The 22559-nt window shown below is 31.5% G+C and overlaps 2 protein-coding genes across 2 annotated transcripts; both read right to left on the bottom strand.

The window, feature by feature from the left end:
• Nucleotides 1-224: 224 nt before the first annotated feature.
• LOC134230049 (T-cell leukemia homeobox protein 3-like) lies at nt 225-7929 on the bottom strand. Its single transcript, XM_062711818.1, has 3 exons — nt 7422-7929; nt 2052-2268; nt 225-611 (listed from the first exon to the last, which is right to left on the bottom strand). Exons 1-3 carry the CDS (start codon nt 7816-7818, stop codon nt 431-433), a joined length of 795 nt encoding a protein of 264 aa, XP_062567802.1. The 5' UTR covers nt 7819-7929; the 3' UTR covers nt 225-430.
• Nucleotides 7930-15327: 7398 nt separating this feature from the next.
• On the bottom strand, nt 15328-17948 carry LOC134230048 (hematopoietically-expressed homeobox protein HHEX-like). Its single transcript, XM_062711817.1, has 3 exons — nt 16857-17948; nt 16346-16562; nt 15328-16042 (listed from the first exon to the last, which is right to left on the bottom strand). The coding sequence occupies exons 1-3, from the start codon at nt 17275-17277 to the stop codon at nt 15931-15933; spliced, it is 750 nt and encodes a 249-aa protein (XP_062567801.1). The 5' UTR covers nt 17278-17948; the 3' UTR covers nt 15328-15930.
• Between the last annotated feature and the right edge of the window lie 4611 nt (nt 17949-22559).

Here is a 22559-nt window from a genome sequence, read left to right as displayed (position 1 = left end):
ATTTGAAGTAAAGGAATTTAATATATGATGCATTTTCTTTGAATGTCACGAATAGCTAACATGATTGTGTATTATGTTCACTGTATATATCAACTGCTCTTGATTTATTGTATAAACCTCCACATTTCCTCTAGGATTGTCGTAAAAGTGTAATCAAAATAAACTATTTAGAATAACATCCAATTCCCACTTACTTTATTGAAAAAAAAAATTCAAATATAAAGTAATCTCTGATTTACATACATGGATAAATATATAAGAATCTTTTTATTCATTAAATTTTGCAGAGGAATTCCCCGATGTCCATTAATACCATTCATATAATATGAAATTTGACGTCATGCATGTAGAATGACGTAAACAAGAAACACTTAAAAGAAGATCGTAAGGAATGTTTAATATACCCAAATAGATATAGGGCACTTCAAGCTTATGACTGAGAATTTTCGTCCATCCAAGGTTGAAGATTTTGAAGGGCATGTAAAGATGAGTTGCTCATGCACAAAGGGTCTCTGACGTCATAAATAGTTTTGTTAGCCTCATTTTGAAGACTTAGCATAAGGCGATTAGCTGCTTGTCGTTCAGCCTCGCGTTCTTCCGCCGTTTGTCGCCTAAAAAGAGACAAAAATATAATCTGGCAAACTTAAAAATAAAATTTATTTAAAATCAACACTTGTTGCTCTTCTAGAACCGTTGAGTGAGGGATATTTACATGTATTCATTGTATGCATGCAATTTATTGTGAAAGATATTTTGATCGCATAGAAAACTAATACATTTTTGGAGTTAAAAAATATCCTACGTTGTGAGAATAATCTATTTTAAATTTTTTATTTAAATTAAAAATTAATGTAATACAACAGCTGCATTAAGTAAGCTGGAGTTCAACATCTGTTCGAAGGAAATACAACTATCTAAAATTTATTAATAAATAAAAAGCAAACTCAAAAAAATAATTATAGTTTGTTCAGTCGTACTCAGAGCAAATTGTTTTTACGTCAAAAGCTAAATAAAAAAAAAAAAGAATTTAGTTTTTTTTTCAATTTACTCTATGATCATATTTTAATTTCATAAGAAGTGCCATTGAGTGGCTTGTGGCCAGTTGAATATTTTCTATGTTGCTGTCCATGTATTGGGATGTATAATGATATCATTCTTTTACCTAACGCGCGAATGAAGACAACAGATGTTCCGTTTAACAGAAACACTTTGAAAGAAACCGTCATCACTTTTGAACGAACTATTTACTTGATCGGACTTGTAGTAAATATTATTGTAAAAATCTAGCTCGCAGTTATGATTTAGAACTGTTTATATTAATAACTATGCATATTTATTTAAACACTCTCTGAATTCCGAAATGAAATATGAGAAATATCCAAAAAGTCATCTGGCACCGATTCAAAAACAATTTAAGTTTTACAAATATTATGGAAAATCAGCGGAAGTTTGTAAGATCTTCACAGGGAAGATATTAGATCATTTTTATGAATAACATCATATGGTTTGCAGAAATATCAGTTATTTGTTTCAAAGCTTCTACATGCCTGGAAGCGTCTTGTTTGTTAAAAATGAGCTCTCTCTCTCTCTCTCTCTCTCTCTCTCTCACACACACACACACAATATTGAATATCTAAATTCTTCCTTCATTTAATTGCGCTACAAAAGCAAATACAATTTCATTTCATACAAATACGAAATTTTAAGAGAAAATGCTTATTCATAATTGATATAAAGTATAATCATTCAAATTTTAATTTTTCGTTCATGGGACTTGATTTTAGTTAAAATAATTTTCTTCATGAATTCAACATATCAAGTATGGAGTCATCACATGTTTAATACGCTAATTAAATCAAAATAAAGAATATTAGTTTTAAGCATGCTTATTTTAATGTAGTGACATAAAAATTATTTAAAGAATTGTGTCATTCTTGAACTCAGCTACATGTATGTTTACTTATATATTTTTCAAATAAATCAATTTTGAGAATTAATCTTTCCAAAATATATTTTTACTTTAAAATTTATAATGAGTATTCATAATTTACCTCCATTTTGTTCTCCGATTTTGGAACCATGTTTTGACCTGTGCGTCTGTCATTTTTAGCGCCTTTGCTAAGGTGGATCTTTCGGCAGAAGCTAGGTATTTTTGTCGGTGAAATCTTTTCTCTAGTTCCATGATTTGCAGACGAGAAAATGAGGTGCGCGGTTTCTTCCTTTTCGGGGGTGTTCTGTTTTGATATGGATGTCCAATTCTGCGAGTTACTGAAATTATCAAGATTTAACAAAGTTAAAGGTAGATTGATTTTCTTGACAATTTTTACTAGGTTCCCTCTAAAAAAAAATCTTCAATTTTTGAATAGATGATTCCTACGAAAGACGAATAGGGCCACATAAAAAAATATTTTTATCTCGTAATTACGAGGAAAGATCTCGTTATAACGAGAAAAGATTTTATTACGAGTTAATTATATTACGAGAAAATATCTCGATTTATTACGAGTTAATTATTTCGTAATTACGAGAAAAGATCTCGTAATAACAAAAATGTTATTACGAGTTAATTATTTCGTAATTACGAAAAAGATCAATTACGTCTGTTATTACGAGTTAATTATTTCGTTATAACAAAAAAATCATTACGATTTTGATTACGAGAAAAGATTCGTAATAACGAGAAAAGATCATATTAATTACGAGTTAATTATCTCGTTATAACGAGAAAAGATCTCGTAATTACGAGAAAAGATCTCGTTATTACGAGTTAATAATTCTATGATAATGGCATACATATATATTTATAATCATCTCGTAATTACGAGATCTTTTCTCGTTATAACGAGATAATTAACTCGTAATTACGAGATCTTTTCTCGTTATAACGAGAAAATATCGTAATAACGAAATAACGAGATAATCAACTCGTTTTAACGAGATCTTTTCTCGTTATTACGAAATCTTTTCACGTAATTACGAGATAAAAATATTTTTTTATGTGGCCCTATTCGTCTTTAACTCGTAATAACGAGATCTTTTCTCGTAATAACGAGATAATTATCTCGTTATAACGAGATCTTTTCTGTATTACAGATCTTTTCTCGTAATAAATAATTATCTCGTAATTACGAGAAAAGATCTCGTAATTACGAGATAAAAATATTTTTTATGTGGCCATATTCGTCTTTCGTAGATTCCTAAGTGTCTCATCAAAAATGTTTCGATGTCAAAAACACGTTGTCATTGTAACAGAAAAAACAACATATTTTGATTTGAACGTATTTTATTGCAATAAATACCGGGGTATATACAATTGGACTGGGCACAAGTTTTAAAGACTTGATTCGCCCTCTTCCTACATGAAATATCAAAAAAGGCTGAATTAGACGTGTCCAACAGTTTGTACAGAATAAATTAACTATCAATGTAGACATATTTACTGTTACATTATTGTTTATATAAATTATAGAAATAAGAACAATGAATTAAATCTACCAGAATGCTGAATATTAAGATGTACAATGGAGGAGAGAAATTCATTTTCAACAAAACTAAGTGATGTATCCCCTCATGTAGTTTTTATTTGGCAGAAGAAAGTTCTCAAGTAAAGCTCTGACAAAATACTACATCAAGTAAAATGGAGTTGCAATTTATTACAAACATGTACGTTTTAAGTGTTAATCAAAATTTAAGTGGGATTTTAATAATTTGAGGTGGAAATCGCCATGCTTTTCATTAAGAAGTCAAGCACCTTTCAAAGTTATAAAAGGTTCATTCTGTGATTATCTATTTAGACATCTATTAAAAATAAATATTGAAATTAATAAACATTATAATTATTTCGACACCTAAAGTAATATTCGTTAATGCATCATATATAATTTTTTTAATTTCTTTTTGTTAATACTATAGAAAATATATTCAATCATGCTGTATAATTTATAATTTAATCAATATGTCTTTTTAAGTAAAATCAAATTACATAATTAAAATTAGATATCAAGTAATGTTTTGATATGCAAGTATCCTCCAACATTGAATATGGTGAGAATAAAGAAATTTAACTGAATAATGAATATTTGTTTTAAAAAATATATTGCATTCTGACATTCTCTTCATGTCAAATATGCCTTTCAATATTTCATTTTTTTTAAATTATGAATGTCTTTTCTTTTTAAATGAAGTGGCTGTCCGTTTATGTCCACGATTTGAATGATTCATGCATTGTATATGTTTTACTTTACGCTGAACCTGTCAGTTTCTCTCTCGTTAACAATGACTTTTAATACAATGAAGATCAAACTAAGTGAGCTATTTTTGATATGTATGCATGTAACAGTTTAAAAGTTAAGAGCTATTGATTGTAATTTGTTAAAAACTGACAAACATCATGAAGTTTACTACTGTAACTATTTATAAACGTATTTATTAGAGACGTACATCCGGGTTACTTCCCCTTCTTCTGCTCTTTCCGTAGTTTGAGTATTCTTAACTATATTGGTCGTATTGTTTGGCGAATTAATCATAATTATAGTAGAAGGCCAGCAAAATTTATTTGTCAGTGTGACTAAGACATAACTTGTCATTCATCAAATTTTAATTGGTAGACTAGTTTCCAGGTGCCTCTAAACTACAAATTAAACGTCATTCACAAAGCACTTGAAGTTGTAACATCAAATTAGATTGCTGAGCCACTCAACGTATTCAAATATAGCATTATGTATAACCTATAAATACCATAAGTACGTAACTTATACGCTATATATATGTATAAATAATTTGATTGGTTTCTGCTTGAAATATTTTATGTCAAAACGAGATTATTCAATGAATTTGAAAGAGTGTTAGACAAAAACAAGTGATCATAACTATAAAAAAAAAATTCATTCATTTTTTTCATAATCATTGTAACACAAGATTTTCTCATAATTATGTATCATAGAAAGGCTTTAAAATTTCATTTAAACTTCTGTTAATTCTTTCATAAAGTTTATTTTGCATATCAAGAATTTTTGGTTTTCTTTGTATCTACTGTATACATGGACCCTCACCCCTACCACCATTTTATTTACACCTCTTTGCCCCACAGGCACTTGTCGTTACTTATTTTCCTTTCAATAAAAAAAATACCCCTACCTAATAGGGGGTTTATTTTTTTATTAAAAGAAAAATTAGTCACGTCAGGTGCCTGTGTTTCGTCCTTATCATGAATAGGCAAATATAATACCAGGCACATTTCACTTAGACCACCGTTTTTGCTTTTGTTTTATCATCGAGTTATGGAAGGCCATTTCGGTATATTATGTTTGTTATAATTATGCAATACGTACTCATTTTGGTACGCTTTACTTATAATGGGCATTACAGGGAATATTGTTATATTGTTTTTTTGTTTTTGTTTTGTTTTTTTGTTTGTTTTTTTTGACCTCCTAATAATTTTTATTACTTGGATTTCATAGTCATTTTGAATGAATGACATTGAACAGTTTTGTTCTTGTTTTGGCTAAAAACTAGCTTCACTGACGGCAGTTGATTGGATAGGAAGGCATCTTACTTTAAACACATCCTTGCAAAACAATTTTCTTTGAGCGAATTTATGGCAATTGTTTGCAAGTGTAAAAGGACGAAAATAAAACAGAGCAAAGATTACCCTGTATACAGTTTTTGTTACAGATCAAATAGTTGTGCTTGTATTATTGCAACTTTATAAAATCTTAAAGGTAGGATACTACTTGTATTTAAACTTGTGTCTTATCCCTTTGACTTTGTCCAAAAAAATATAATCAATTCAACTACAGTAATGATTTATATGCATAACAGTTTACCTACACATGTAATTTAGAATTAGTTTAGTTTATTATACACCCTAAACAAAGAAAACCCTTTTAATTTTTCCCGTGTTCTTTTATAACAACAAAGAATTAAATCGATAAATTTATAAACCCTAAACAATAATTAATAAACAAGACTAGTGTGGATTCAATTTCTCCTTTGAAAGAGAGGGGTATTGATTATAATTACACGGTTTATCAAACTCAATTGCAAAAAATTTAAATAAATAAATTGCTCTTATATTTGGTAAGGAACATTTATTTGCGGTTTATAATAGTTTTTTGGATCTAATGGCGTAGAAAGACATTTTTTCTCGAATTCTTACAAGTTATAAACTACAAATTGTTTTCCAAGAAATGGTATTTTTGGTCCTTTAAAGACATCACTTTCCAAACACCAACTGTTTGTGTGTCTTTTTAAAATTTTATTTAATCCAATAACCGATATATTATTAATGAAAATTTATATTTTTTCTCGTATAATTTAAACAAAGACGTTTGAGAAATAAAGACAGTTGATAACTTTTGAAATGGTTAAATTTTAAAGAAACGAAAAGCAACAAAAAAAGACAACAAATCTTTAAATTCATATTACACGTATAAAGAAGATAAGAATGAAACGGGAAGTTTGATTTCCCACCGATAACGACAAAAGAGGGACAACACTTGATTATAGTCCCCCATCACTCGTCAGTCATCCTTGAATTAAGCGACTGAGAAGTGGCATCTCGATCACGCACGCTGCTAGAAAAACCACACTGCCTGTCGTTTGTTTACACGTGTCTAATAAAAAGTGTGCAGTGTTTACTTTTAAACATAGCTCTTTACAGAAAACAAAAAATAATAAAATACTGTTATTTTATAAAAATCGTTATTAATTTCTTTCAACATCGTAGAAACGAAATCAATAAAGTTTTCAAGGCGATTACTGAAAATAAACCGCACTCTTGATTCAAAATTAAGAATTTTAAAAAGCATTCTTAACAGTACTTAATTCATTTTGTACAATTTTCTTTTTTTAAAGAGTCATTGTGAGTACCTTCATAAGGCGAAATAGTTTGTCGACCTGTTAATATTCATAGACATTATGTATATAAATCAATTTAAGTAATCTTGCATCAAAAAGTTATACACACGTATTTCATAGATTAAGCCTTTAAAGAAGAATTCTTCTGCATCTCTAAAAACTCAAACTAGCAGACTTATTGGAAATATTATACACAAAAAGACAGTGAGATAAAATGAAACGTAAAAACTTGAAAATCAAAATGTGGAATTTATAATTTTATGCTTTTAAAAGTAATAATTACAAGTAATCTTAAGTAATCATATTTTATCTTAATTATTTGTATAATCTTTCGTTTAAGTAATATGTTTGCCTTTAATTATACTTGTTATGCTTGAATTGTTTGAAATTCATTAAATAAGTAAATGGCAATCATAACTGTCAGGTACTTTTTTTGAATTTTATAAAATCCATTAACTGACTTGTGTAGTTGTGACATTTACCCTTACCAAACATTTAATTCACAGTAGAAAGGGATTTTTTTATTTTATTGAACACATCGTCTTAAATTTTTTAATACTCACCGCCAAATCTGTCTCTTCTCATGTCAAGCCACCCGGAAATTCCATATGACGTCAACATGGGAATTATGGGATGGGGTCTGTGAATTGAAATCTGGCCCGGATACCCACAGTACCCAACAGGGGGCGCTGATAAGGCACCCGGTAACAGAGGTGAAGGGAAAAATGTTGAATGTCCAGGTTGCTTTTCGTTATTTCTCTCCGCCCCTCTGGGATCCTCTCCATCATTTGATTCAGAATCAGAATCAACTGTCTCACTTTTCTCCTCAAAATTGCTAAGAATTCGACTTATTCCGAAGGATAGTTTAGGTTTAGATTTAGAAGTTTCGCTATTGCTTGGAATGTCGTTCTTAGATTTTTCAGCCATTACTGGCGACGTACGGTTCTTTTCAGCGTCCATTCTGTTCTAATTGTAACATTGATTTAAGAAATTCGTGAGTGAAAGTAAAAGGATCCCAACAATTAATAACAATTAAAAGAGGTGTCTCAGACCCAAGAAGCATTTCAATCATATTATCTTGAAAGCCGATATCTACTTTAAAACTTCATTAAGAGTATTATTTTGTTGAGGTAGATTACCAGCATCCGTTACAAAGATTCTGATTGGACAAGACGTTAATACTCCGCCTTTAACACTGCCAAAGTAATTAGACGTGACGAGATAGGTCGAACCTTTGCGAATAAGGTGTCAACGGAATCGTTACACGTGTTTTCTAGCTATCAGGAATGGCATGTAGATATATAGCGCTTAATAAACAAGAAAAATACTATTTACAGTGCACATTTGTCTCCAAAACATTTGTAGAATATTTTTGAGATACGAAGTTTTTTGAAATCTTTGGGTTTTTTTTTATCTGGTTTGCCAATTTTTTATCCCTTTCAATAAGAATTAAGCCAGAAATTGTATTACTTAATTAAATTTATTTTCTTTTTTCCCTTTTTTTTAGTTTAATTGTCATGCGGGGGTTTCAAAGGACAGGAAAAGAAAACATGAATAAGACTTTTAATATGTACAAGAATTTACATGTGCATGTGTGCTCTTGCATAGACTTTTTTCTTTATCTCAATTTTTTGTTTGTGTCTTTCCCTTGCACCTACACGTAACTCTTACCCCTAAACCAACTCTATAGTTCTAGAATTCCATATAGTTTTTAAATACTTATTGAAACAATTTTTTCAAATGAGCATTTTGGAAAAAAGGTAAAATTTGGTATTCTTTTTTCAATAGCAAACCTTATAAATTGTGAAACTCAAAATGCACTAAAAGGGTTTATAAATGTATCTTATTTGTACGTTACAGAGGAACTCAGTTCTGTCGTTGAATTTGACATTTTACATTAGATTATTGTTTAAGATTTTAAAGCAAACGGATTTTGAGTTTTTGTAATAGCCTTTCTATAATCTTTTGTGTGCCGAACGGGTAAAAATCACGTTATCTGTCACCTTGTAATCTCGGTAAATTACACGGTTTCCCTATTGGGACCAATTCCTATTTATAGTTCTATTTTCTTCCAAACCTCTCGGGTATTTTCAATGTCTTTGGAATAAGCGGTCATTGAAGGCAATGGATGACTATTTTCTTTACAGCGGTCATTCATTACAATTTCGACTGTGGCCGAAATATAACCAATTTGCTCACGCGATCCATCCAGCATTTCCTCAACCGACAATGGATTAGCATTATTGTTTTCACTTTATGATTACATTTGTTCATTTTGTGAAAAAAGTCTCGGTGGTAACCAGTAAGAAGCACTTTAACACCTCTGTGATGGTCTCATTTACACAGACGGAAAGCATTTGACACCTTTTACAATTGACTTTGTACGGAAAGGCAAAAGGTTTAAGTCAAGATCTCATAAATAGACAAATGAGTTCACAATCCTAGCGCGGACCATCAGACGATCTATTATGTATTTATTTCATTTACACGCAAAAAAGGAGTTTTAACATAGTCTCCCGGGGAATTTTAAGGCAAATCTATAGTTCTTACTTCTGAGGGAAGAAAGCGTGTTATGGCTAAGTCTATAATCGTAGACAAATTGTCCTTCCTCCCCTTAGGGGTTCTCCCATTTTCGATTAAATTGTTGCACGGGCGCTCTCGTGTATCTCTGTTTGTCTAATTGATACTAAACTTTTTTCTGCTTTCCTTAGACAATGAGTTCGGCGTTAGGCTTTATTAAGAATTGTATGCGTCATTTAACGACCCCATGGAAATAACGAACGAATGGTTGTTTATCATCATTACAATGGAAAAAAAGTATCTACACTTTGTATAAATGATCAAATATATTCGTTTTGATTAATACAAAATTCTAAAGGTCTTCAGGAGTAAGTTTATTTTGAGCCTCGTTTTAACAGATGAACGTCACAAAATGGACGACTAAATGCCACAATAATATTGTTTGTAAAGTATTTTTAACAGAAAGACTGCTGTTACGGTAAGAGCTATCGAAACTATAATATGCAGTGTTATGGTATTGTGTAGTTTATACATGTATATAATTTTAACCAATTTTCCTACACACATATTTTTTCTTATAGGTTCTCTATTTATATGCTGACTCGATATGCCCCACATTTATGTTTACTTTCCAGAAAATTTCAACATATTTGTTGACGGGATAAGAGGAAGATAAAGAAAAGAATGTGTACAGGAATGTAAAAAGATATGAGTCGGGCCATTTTTAGTCCCGTTTGAGTCAAGACATGTTTAGCCAGTTGGTCGGGAGAGGGCAACCTTAAAGGACGTATTTTGTATGTTCTGTGATTGGTGTAATGGTCTTGATAGCAAATATATATAACCTATCATTGAGTCGTATTTTGGCTGACTTGTTTCGTATGAATTGTTATACAACAATTGACAACGGAATATTCAGATGATCAATTCATAGCTCTTACGCAGGGTGTGACCGGTCAGTGGGGTATGCTTACTCCTCCTGGGTACCTTTCCCCATCTTTGGTTTTTTTAGGGAGGCCGTTTTTACGTTGTGTTCACAGATTTTTTTTTTTTTTACTTTTTTAGATGTTACTTACCTTCGGTCATCTTTAAATAATCGTTTGGTTGCCCTCTCCCGAAACGACTGACTAAAAATGGCTCGACTCAAAAGTTTTTTAAATAATCCTGTACACAATTTTTTTTTCTTTTTATTCTGCTTATCCCGTAAACAAATACGTTGAAATTGTGTGGAAAAAAAGAATTTTTCGCCTACCTGCCGCCCCAATAATTTTACCCTGAATTGGGAGAGGGCAACCACACATTATCTTAAAGATTTATTTATTTATTTTTTCGTGTCATCTGATTAGAATGACAAATTCAAGTGAATTCAATTACTTGTATTTGGTTTTATCTTCTAATACTTTTCTTATAATAAAGTAAGGGAACAAACTTCGAATGAGTTGAAGACAGATACAATTGAATTAAAGACTTGTAGGGGATAAATTATAACACTTGTCATTAAACAGTTAAACCACATGTTCAAATGACTAACACCTTTACAGATTGGTTTAGTATGGTTTAGTATGGCACGCTAAATTCACAAAAATGAGCTAAACATAGTTTCACAGTCGATAAACTAGGTTTATCGGTTGTAAACAATAGTTTACGGACTGTAAACTATAGTTAACAACGTTAATCTATATTTTACATCCGTAAACCCTAGTGTTTCACAACCGTAAACTATACTTAACACTGAAAACAATCATTTGCGACTACAAAACATAGATTATCTGATAAATATAGTTTCACGATTTGTAAACTATAGTTTACATACCGTTAACTATAGTTAACGATCTGATAAATATAGTTTCACGATTTGTGAAACTATGATTAACAACTCTTAACTATAGTTTAACTATAGTTTACAGTCCGTAAACTATAGTTTACAAACGTGAATCGATGTTTATCAACAAAATCTATTGTTAACGCTTTTTACAGACAGATAAACTTAGATTATCATTCGTAAACTATAGTTAACAAACGTTAAATATAGTTTTACAGATGAAAACTATACTTAACGAATCGTTTAATATTGATTCAAAACATACATGTTTTGAATCAATATTAAATACTGTATTTAAAATGTCCAGCAGCCAATATATATATTGTAAAGTATCCAACAGTCTTGATATTCACTTTGGTACCAATTGCAACCGTTATAAAAGCAGATCTGTTTTTGCATTCTTCTGAAGAAAAATTCATTTAAAATGTCAAAGTCTAATTCTGTGTCTTTCTTTTCAACGTTTAAGATAAATCGACGACCTCTGAGAAATTAATGATACTCATTTTTATTTTTGATGTATCCCTTTTAAAATTTAAGATACCCCAAAGCCATACACATTTTCTTCATATTTGAACATTTTCCCTCTTCGTGTAACAATATACCCTTTGCCCATTCAGCTGCATAGTGCATATCGCAATGGTTAGACCTTTTGTCTGCTCTAGAGAAGCGGAGAATAGGAGTGGAACCTTACGTCACGGGTTCAAACCCCACTGCGGGATGTGGGAAGCGGTCCTTCGGACGTGAAAGTTTAAACCGAAGTACCTTGTCGCATTATAGGTACTGGACCGAAAAACAATTCTTGTTGCTCAAAGGCCATAAGTGCTGAGTTCAGGTCTAAATTTGTAGTCCGCCACTGGAAAGTAGGGGCGATAAAATGTAAACAAAAACAAACCAAGATTAACTTGAAAGCATTCAAAAATGTTTCGAACATGATTTCAGTATACCGGGGTATTTTTTATTCGACATGATCTTGTGGGGATGGGAATCTCTGAGGCACCTTAGTTCATGGAGATAACTAATTACTGCAAACTTTCTAATATAGTGCTAATCATATTTTAGTTAGCGTCTAGCTTATTGCAATGCTTTTTGACGCTTAATAAATTCAAGATCAATACGAAATGATACAAACAATTAGATATGGAAGTTTGGGTTTGAGTGCGATTTTACAATAAATTCTATGTTATTAAGTAAATTAACTCATATGCATGTACAGTTTGTAAGTGTGCATCTACTCCAGTGAAGATGTTTTCTTTTACAAAAACTGAGAGACAGACATACCACCAACCATTCAAGGAACAATAATATCCTCTTCGGACACTGTCAACCAGCCTTCATCTTAGTTATCCAGTTTAAATTCAGATGTAGAAACTAAGTTTATTGTGAGCTGATATGATTTAAAATCTGTTTGTTGCATAAATTTATATCAAAACAGCCAATTGTGTGATTGCTTGGTTATTGTTAAACGTCCTTTTCGAGAATTTTTCACCCATATGACGCCACCACTTGTCGATGGAAGGCTACCAATTTTCACCATACTCGAGGCCTCTGAGCAGTGAGTAAACTTTTTCACGCCTAGTGCGACACGGGTGCTCGGTTTACATGCTCGAATCCGAAGGACCGGTCTCCACGTTGCGCGGTGAATTCGAACATGTGACGTAAGTATCAACTCCTTACATTGTACTTCGCGACTCTATAGAGTAGACGATCTAACCACTGCGTAACGCTTGCCACAAACTACCGATTTTAATAAAGTTTGTAGTAATTAACAACGGTCAATGTATAGGAAATATATTTTCAGAAGCAAAACTCCATAGGATGACATTACATTAATACTTCAACTTCTTAAAGTAATTATCCATCCAGTCTACAAAGTAAAAATGATGAAAATGCTGCCAAGGTGAAATTTCGGACACATCAATTTCACTAAGGGATGGGCAGAATGATAGCTGGACGAATTATCTGCCACCAGCCCAGCAATTTTCTTATGTCTCACGTGGGTACTTTTACAAATTACCCACATTAAAAGTGACGATTAATTCCACTGAATCTTGGCTTATCGAATTAACTATCTACAGTTAAAGGAAGTTTGGTCTTTTAATCCTCTTTTAGACAATTCATCCTTATAAAAGATGTGAATTTTTGAGTGCCTCTCACTTGCTAAGATGGAACAACTTCACGCCTATAACTTCATTTCAGTTGATTCCAGTTTCTAGGGATTCATTAATTTGTGAACCTTTTAACTCATTTTGGCTACAATTAATCGTTAAACTTAAAGCCAGCTGATACTAGCAATCCAGTTTTTTGTTTGTCAACAAAGTGTGATGAACTGATATTCTTCAAACTTAAATGGGACACTTTATTTAAAATGTTTATTGCATTCTCATTTTGCATTTTTAGTGCAACAGACATCAGTTATTAATATCACTTAAATTTATCATGTCATCATTTTTATATTTGAAATGCATATTAATTCAAAAAAAAAAATCAAAGGAATATCGCCTCATACTCAATCAGAGTCCAATTTACTTCGACCCATAGTTTTCGTTCAAATTACTTTATATGTAGATGAATGTGAGAAAAAAATTAACAACTTTCTGAGTTTGGTCTTCACTAAATTGACCTTCCTTTAAAAAAAATAGTCTGGGTTCGGCCTACTCTAAATCAATTACGTGGACAATACATCGTCTGCAATCTAAATACTCTGTATTTCTCCGCAGATTTCGCGCCATCGTCTCTCATCGAAATGTTTCAGCTTATCCAACATCTATACTCCACAAATGTTTAGTAAGACGGATTTACGTTTTCCCTGAGAGAGTTCAGAAATCAAATGTTATGGCAAATAAGTCCTGATACACTTTCGGACCTTTACGCAAATCTAATGGATGTCTTGAATATAGCAAATCGCTTTATATAAAATTAAATGTTGGTCTCCGAGGACCTTTTTCTCGACAATGTATACAACTAATTCAAATTGATCTTGACAAATGAGTATAGATAGTGTTCGCCCGGCCGAGCCAATATTACCCTGCTTTTGGGAGAGACTGATTAATTTCTCGGGGTAACTTAATTTGCAGACATCGCCGATTCGGGATAGCGGAGAGACAGCACCCTGGGGGAGCGTTTAACACGGACCGAAGACAGCCCGATCAATTCCAGAGCAAAGGAAACAGTCGACTGGGGCGGGGGCTCTGTCGCTATCACATATCACATAAAAAAAGCTCTTTGTTAATTAATGTTTTCTGGTGCGATCCTTCAATTCAAATTAAGTTATACAAAGTGAGTAAGGATAATTACTATTGAGTAGATCTTTTATTGCAGTCGAGGAAATATACAAGCAGTTTTATTTTTAAAAAAGATATCGTTTTATTATTAATTCTCATGAGAATTCAAAAAAATAATCATAAGTGCTATATATGAAACAAAAAATATGTATTTATTCTACATTAGCATTCTAAATGAGAATTTTTGCACAGTTAAGAAAATTAATAAAAGTTACCCATCATTATTTATGGTAAGATACTTTTATGAAAACATATTACACACGCACGACCCAACTAAATGTCCTTTTTTTTTAAAAAGATTTTCTTTCTTTTTCTTTCCTTCGTGTGTGTGTGTGGTTTTTTTTTTTTTTTTTGGCTCCTTTTGCAGCAAAAATAAAGATAACATTTTTTTTTACAATGATGACATACAGCATTAACACAATGCTTTTATTTTAATCAATGATAATTTTCAAGTAATTTACTTTATATTACTGTTATATTTTACGGCACTTATTTTTCAAGATAACAAATTTATAAAACGAAGAAATGTAAACACATGAGACACGCAAGACTTAGCTTATTCTATTCACAGCATACTATTTAATATCCAAAAACCATAATACATATTCTATATAACTGTTGACCAAAAGCCTGAAATAAATTTATTTCTGAATACTGTTCGTTATCTCCGTATGTTTCATTTTTAAATACTCAGTACTATTCTGAGTATGTATTTCAACAACTTTATTATATTTTTTTTCTTCTTTGAAAAAAAATGCACGTATGATTAATACACATTTATTATTTTGCATTCAAACATTGAAAGTAATTTCTTTTTTTCAAATCTGATATACTGATTTAAAACGCGAGATGGGCATGAACATGGGGGAAATACACTAAATATACGCTGCATTATATATATTGAAATAGTTATACATATCTTCACATTGACAAAGCTTTATTGCTTCCATATCACACTATAATACTGCTCTTAGTTAATACTGATTGATGTACATGTACAACTAACTGAAATTGTGCAACACATAGGTATAATTTTGTAACGATCTATACATTTGTATCTACACATTGTACTTGGTCTAATGATCGCAATTAAAAAGTGACATTGTTGAAAATATTCCTAAAAATTCCTTATTTTGAATATAGTATATGTATGCTGAGCAAAATGAATTAAAAGTATACATGTCTTGTATTTATTTTCTCATATCACATCTTGGTAGTTCAGTTTCCACAGTATTTCTCAGATTATAAAACTGTCTTATATGACCATGATGACGGATGTCATGAAGATCATGGTTGTTAAAGAAACCAAAAGTTTTGTAAAATCTTCGGATTTTTATAAGAAAGTTATATAAGGCAAAGTTCTCCTCACTGATTCCCAAAATACAAACATGAAGGGAAAACTGTTATTCATGGATTGTTTAAATATTATCTTCAATGATTATAAGGCTTTGCTCAGCGTTTCTCTGAGAACATAAACGTTTTTGGCAGACTGAAGTTGTTCATTGTCGCCAGCATGCGACTGGCAGCTTGACGCTCGATTTCTTTTTCTTCTGCCGCTTGTCTCCTGTTCAAAAAATTAATTTTGAAAATCATAAAATCATATTAAGAAATGATGTTTATTTTAAAAATGGAACTTTTGAATTTTTATTAAAATTGTGCGTTCATCAATATTGAATGTTTTTTAATTAATACTAGTAAATTATACACGAAATATTTTAGAACATTTTCCTGACATATGTGAACAGTTGTTAAACTATTTTAAAAGCAAACTTTTGTCATTTAATTCATTCTGCTCGTAAAGAATAATTCGAAAACATATCATACAAATTAAAATATACTTTCTAAACTAGAAATATTTGCAACTCACCTCCATTTTGTTCGACGGTTCTGAAACCACGTCTTCACCTGTGAATCCGAGATTTTAAGAGTCTTGGCGAGAGTTGTCCTTTCGGAAGACGCCAAGTATTTTTGTCTATCAAACCGCTTTTCTAACTCTATAATGGTCATCCGAGAAAATGACGTCCTTGGTTTCTTTCTTTTAGGTGGAGTCCTGTTTTGATATGGATGGCCAACTCTTCTTGTAACTAAAACATTAAAAATTCGCCTCGTATAACTTACATTCATATTTTAAATAGCAGGTGCTCGTTCTATACACTATACATATAAAAAGCAGCAGAACTGTTTTTAAAAAAATAATCAAAAAAAATTATAGTATATTTTTATAAACATAATATTATTGAAGCAATTCCTTAGTATCTATACACACAAGTGTATTTGCATTACACATGTATCAGATATATCTTTGTTTTAACTTTTTTTCACAAGTCTTAGAAATAAGAAAATATTATTAATAGATAATTGTAAATAGATAATCTTACTGTTGTATTGAGATTTCTCGTTTCCGGAATCTTTACCCGGAAAAATTAATTCTTGACAGTAAGGATAACACGTGCTGATGTTGCTTCTCTGCAACGAAAACAGCTGATTGTAATATCCGTTTAACGAAGAAAGTCCAACAGTCACTGATTCTTTGATGTTCTCCTCTGTTTTTACAGTTTTGCTTCCTTGTTGCAAAATGTTTTCTATTCCAAATCTCAATGGTTTTGTTGGTATTTTGTCCTCATTAATAACCTTACATTCCTCATCCTTCTTGTCCTCAGCATCCTGGTTTTCCATGCTTGAAACTTCCTGGTTGTCATTTTCAGACACTTCCTGTTCCACAAGATCTCGGACTTTGACTTCAGTTTTCATTGTGGTAGGTTCTCTGTGATTTTCATTTTTTCCAATGACAAGATCCATATTCTCTCACTATCCTGTGGTGTTTAGAGGGCAAAGTTTCCGAGATTGCTAAATTGGTAGACACAATCAAATAACCCTTTAAACTTCTTAGCGGACGAATAACGGACTCCGACAATTTCTATCATAATTGTCCAATAATAACTTCATTCAATGGCCCTTAAACGCGATCGAGGAGTGTGCCCAATTCTGATAGTCTGGGACAGGCCCCGCCTATACAAGATTACTCTCAATCGGAGTCGACTAATTGGACATCTGTTTGACTTGCAGCTTTAATGATCAATAAACCCTTGGACATTCAATCACGTTATCGTAAGCACTTGTAAATTTGCCATGAGTGCCGACTATTAAAACCCTTTAAATTATATTGAGAAGATACAGATCCTAGTTGTTTTCATCTGGGTTTTCTCCGCGGAAGTTGCAATAGCCCCTGCATCAATCCATCCGATCCGTTATCGCCGAAAACTAAGGTCGCGCTCGGAACACCTCAGGCGCTGTCGGCCATAAACATCTCTTCAGATAATTCTTAATTGAAAATGAACAAAATCAATGTCGTTTATTTTTCTAGAAGTTAATTATGGTCTTCAAATGTGAATGCGAGCTACGCGTGTTCGTTTACATAAAATGAAATGACGGTTAATAACGTTTGCGTTGAATATAAATCTCGTCTTTTCCAATTTTTATGGTTCAATTATAGATTATGGTTTCTGGCGTTTTAACAAAGTGTTTTCATTTCCAATTGTGTTTCCTCGTATTTTATTTGAAAGTTATTCATTTTTAATGATCAAATTCAAGAAATTACCAAGGAGTCTTATATTAAATCAAACACTTACGCTGGCTCCAGTATTGTAAAATTCCTGTTCATATATTCCCTCAATATGACAGTGAATATAATAATTTATTTTACCTTTTTTCATCTTCAGTTTCAGATCCTTCTTAATTCAAAAAGGCGAAATATTCTTCATATGGCTGATAAATCTTGCATTATTAGACAGAATATTTATTGAAAAAATAATTCCTGCAGCTCTTTTTTCAGTCTTTTACAGCAACTGCTTGCATTCTGTACTTTACAATCCTAAGGTATTTCGTTTTAGGGACTATTTATTATTGGACGTTTTTGCTTAGATTTGTTATGAAATATAAATTCATTTTTGATTTGAATATGTATGAATACATGAAGTGTAAAAATGGCCAAACATTCAATTCACTGAAGTAAAAACGTTAAAAAAAATTTGATACTTTGTCTTTTTATAAATGCAGTATATTGTGTTTAATTAGATTGTAAACGACTTTGTCACTATTAATGCTTCCAATAAAATATTGAATTTTCAGAAATTTAAAATATGACTAATGTCTAGAAAAATTAACAAATCACTTTATTTCCATTCATTTAATACATCAAAGAAATATAGGAAGCTTTATAAACTTGTCTACATTTTTTTCTTATGCACATGTATCTGAATTCTTTTTGCAGAGTAAGGTATTTTACATTTTATTACATTTCATTGAAAACAAAATGCATTTATCTGTTTCTTTAAAATAGTTATTCTTGAAATGGTCATAGATTTTCTAAATTCTCAACATCAAATGAAAACATAATCTATAAAATGATTTCCTGGTGAAGAAAAGGGATCATTGACTAATGCATCCTAAGACAATGTACACTAGTCTAAGTTAATCAACATTAATGTACATTCAGAGATTCGGAATGAGTAAGATTTTTATTATCAGCTATAAACATAATAAACAAAATTATCGTTATTATGTGCTCTTAAATACTGAAACTGATGAACAATTCCTTTCATGTGAACCTGAAGCACATTTGCAACTCTGTTCTGCACCATGTTAAATAATATAGAGGGTGTGTGTGTAGAGCATTTATTACAAATGCCAAATGAGATTTCAGATTTTACAATATCAGAATGCAACAGAAGGTGGGCCGAGCCGAAATGTTATTCTGATAAGGATAAGGCTAATAGCCGTTACTAGAGGACGCTTAAGTATAAAACCCGGAAAACCCTTCGGGACCCATGAATTCAAACAAATTGGTAATTAATAAAAATATGCAATTTATTACGTATTTAGATCACATAAATTCCTTTATATACATAAATACACTTATCTTCAGAAAAAACATTCCTTGACATTGACATCTTTGCAATATTTTACTGGCCATATTTCACCTTTATGATTGGGGCAACTCTTCAAAACAGTGGATTGTGTATCCAAAAACTGGGCAAATAATTTTTTAATGTTATATTTTAAAATATGAAATACTTAGTTACATCAAAAAATCAAGTATATATGTTAAATGTAAATTATATAAATGTTAAAAAAGTACTTCAATATTAGAATAATAAAGTGTTTGAAGTAAAACAAGGTAAAAATTGCTATAATACTATTGCTCTTATTCATTTCTGTGTGTTTTCTTCTAAAAATGTTCCCGCAAACAATTCATTTGACGAACAATTTAACATCACAGTTAATTTTCGTCACTTTGATAGTTTGTTGAGTAACTTTTACGATACTCAATATTAATTAATGAATTACGAAGACATTTCTGTAATGAATCGCTTAGGCAGCGAAGAACTGACGAATTGACGGGGGATCGCTTTGGAAACACTTGGTATAAATCTAGCCTTGTGTTTAAGTGTTGCAATTTATCAGTATTTCGTGAATCGAAATAAATTTAATGGGAGAAAGAAAGAAGATCTTTATTAACTCTCTACGGGGTATTACCAAATTATTTTTCCTAGGCTTATTCCCAGCTCGGAAAATGGCCTGCCGTCATCTCTAATTCGGACATTAAATTCGTCATGACGAAAATTGTCCTTCGCCAAAATTGAATTTAGTATCTTCATAAAAGGGTCCTCACTCACCTGGTGAAAAAGATGAAGAATTGTACTTTCTTTGTCTTAGTCATTACGACAAAAGCCCAGGCGTATGTCTTTATTTGTTTTAACGGCTGCTGAGCCGGATTGTCACCTTGGGCCTTGCTGGAGAAAATGGCGAAGTGTTAAAAGGGAAAAGAAGTATAATTGATTCTTAACTCTCGCGTTCTCTTGTGTTTTGTTAGCGCAGAATAATGGGCGTCTTATTGGGTTAAATATTTAACGATTCTGATTATGATATCGCTAGCTCTTCTATTAATTTGATCAAGGAAAATGTTAAGAGAGTTCCGAGTAATTTAACGCCTTGGTCACGTGAACTCGCGTCCTGAATCTTCTGTCAGAGACATTGGCTTAATGGAAGTTTATAGATAGGGGACTGGCGGTATTTGGATATTATATGTACGTTATATTAACTGAAATAGTGGACTTTATTTAATTTAATTCACGGAATAAGCAATTTATGATCCACTGGTTTCGTTACCTTATTCTCCCATAATAATCAATTTCTGAACATCATCTCCACTTACTGTGTGAACGTTTAAATTTTCTTACAATTTTGTATATATTTTTTTGGAATACATGTATATGTTTATGCTTTTTTGCATTTTAAGTGGCCTGAATGTGAGTGTAAAATTTATGTAAAAATTTTTGATCAATTATGTATTTGAAACCACGAGATAACTAATATATTTGCATTTCACTATCTTAATATTTCTAACAAATTTTTTTTTCTTCAAAAGAGAACAGAACAAGATTTAACTTTGATATTCTTTAAAAATATGCATGTACTAAGGTTTGATGCAGGCAATATGGTCGTCTTTTCTACAATAGTTAAAGGGTGTAATAGCACATCACTCAACAAAAATGATGTATATATTTAGAGAGTCTCAGGCAATTTGTTTCCATGTTCATAAACTAGTTATTTATATTACAAATACCGCTGCTAGAAAGTTTATCAAATATTCATATAGCGATAAATATGCTGCAAAATTTCAAATCAAACGGCCAACTTGCGGCAGATGATAGCAAAGGAAATCGGAAGCGGACGGACTGCTAAGTTCCACATTAATATTGATGGTTGTCATCAAAGAGCCATCAAACTCCGGAAAAGTTTACAAATAATACCAGTGAGATGTCCCGGCTGGTCTTATATGCTTCACTCTCGCTAACCGCTCGGAAATGATCAGTCATTAAACACAAACTAAGAAGTAACGAGAAAATTTCCCGTCTTATCATTATTTCAATCAAGGCATCATGTCCGCCAATTTGATCTATCCAAGTGTCAATATTTAGAATTGAAATCATGGATATAAATTTGGTTTGATTCAATGCGCTGAACGAAGACATCTGCCTGTGCTTGTCGTTAAAACCTGAGCGATAGCTCCCAATCTCTTCTCTTTCATTGTTTTAGTCGCTTTAAAAGAAAAACTGTTTAATAATTTAACTTCATTGTCTCATAAGCTTGGTCGATTGACGTTCTTTAAGCCTTTAGCACATTTCTCGGAATAAACCTTTATCTTTGTCTATGTTTATAGGAGAATTTAACATATGAGCAATCAATAAAACGTCCCCTACCAATCTTCGAAGATACGTAAAGTAAAATTACAAAAAAAAGTTACTAAGGTATATAAGGATATATATTCTGAGTATTTGAACAATTCCAATTGTTTGTTAAAAAATTAGAACAAATTCAAATGACGTTTTATATTATGTTACTAAACGCGTACGCTGTGGCAGAGCTTCATATTGTGAGACGTTTGAAAACAGGAAAAATTAACTATATACGTCATATCGTCAGCAAAATTAATATCAACATTCATGTCAGCTAAAACTGTCACTATAAAAAGCAGAAGATAAAGCATACGAAGTTCAAAGCTTTAAATACATGTAGATAAAAATTCGAAGAAAGAATTCGATAAAGAATGGAGGCGTACAAGGCGATGTCAATCCCCCGCTCTGAGAAAAGACATTTCTCAATTCTAAAAGTTCATGAAAGCTATATTTTTTCAAAATTATATGGTTTATATAATCTTTTACACATTTAATTCTGTATTTCATTGTTTTAATAATTTATTTCTTCACTCATGTTTTTAAGATATGTGAAAACACAAAAGAAAAAGATTCAAGTATGATTCGAACTCTCTCCATAGCACAGGGTATGGCACAGGACCGACTGCGTTAACCACTACGATACGAAGTATATGCGTTATCGATGTCTGTCAGAGTGATTTAAATGAACGGTTTGTAAAAGCGAACATTTTTTTCAGAAAAGTTCGATTTTCACATAGAATGGGTTCAGATTCCATTTTTGGATAAATGAAATAAATTTCACATTTACGTTTCTATCATTTTTTGGACAAATGTTCAAAATTGATTTTTTTTTTATGGCGCTAG

The sequence above is a fragment of the Saccostrea cucullata genome, unplaced genomic scaffold (assembly GCF_032062105.1).
Source record: "Saccostrea cucullata isolate Sc308-1 unplaced genomic scaffold, CSIRO_AGI_Scuc_v1 ctg218, whole genome shotgun sequence".
NCBI lineage: Eukaryota > Metazoa > Mollusca > Bivalvia > Ostreida > Ostreidae > Saccostrea > Saccostrea cuccullata.
This window is presented reverse-complemented; position numbering and strand designations above follow the sequence as displayed.

Excerpts from the sequence above, each read along its gene's own strand:
- LOC134230049 (XM_062711818.1), bottom strand. The coding sequence starts at position 7,818 with ATGGACGCTGAAAAGAACCGTACGTCGCCAGTAATGGCTGAAAAATCT. Across the intron at positions 2,269-7,421 it reads GAGAAGAGACAGATTTGGCG|TAACTCGCAGAATTGGACAT; the intron begins GTGAGTATTAAA and ends TGATAATTTCAG. Across the intron at positions 612-2,051 it reads AATCGGAGAACAAAATGGAG|GCGACAAACGGCGGAAGAAC; the intron begins GTAAATTATGAA and ends GTCTCTTTTTAG.
- LOC134230048 (XM_062711817.1), bottom strand. The coding sequence starts at position 17,277 with ATGGATCTTGTCATTGGAAAAAATGAAAATCACAGAGAACCTACCACA. Across the intron at positions 16,563-16,856 it reads CGAGAAATCTCAATACAACA|TTACAAGAAGAGTTGGCCAT; the intron begins GTAAGATTATCT and ends TTAATGTTTTAG. Across the intron at positions 16,043-16,345 it reads AACCGTCGAACAAAATGGAG|GAGACAAGCGGCAGAAGAAA; the intron begins GTGAGTTGCAAA and ends TTTTTTGAACAG.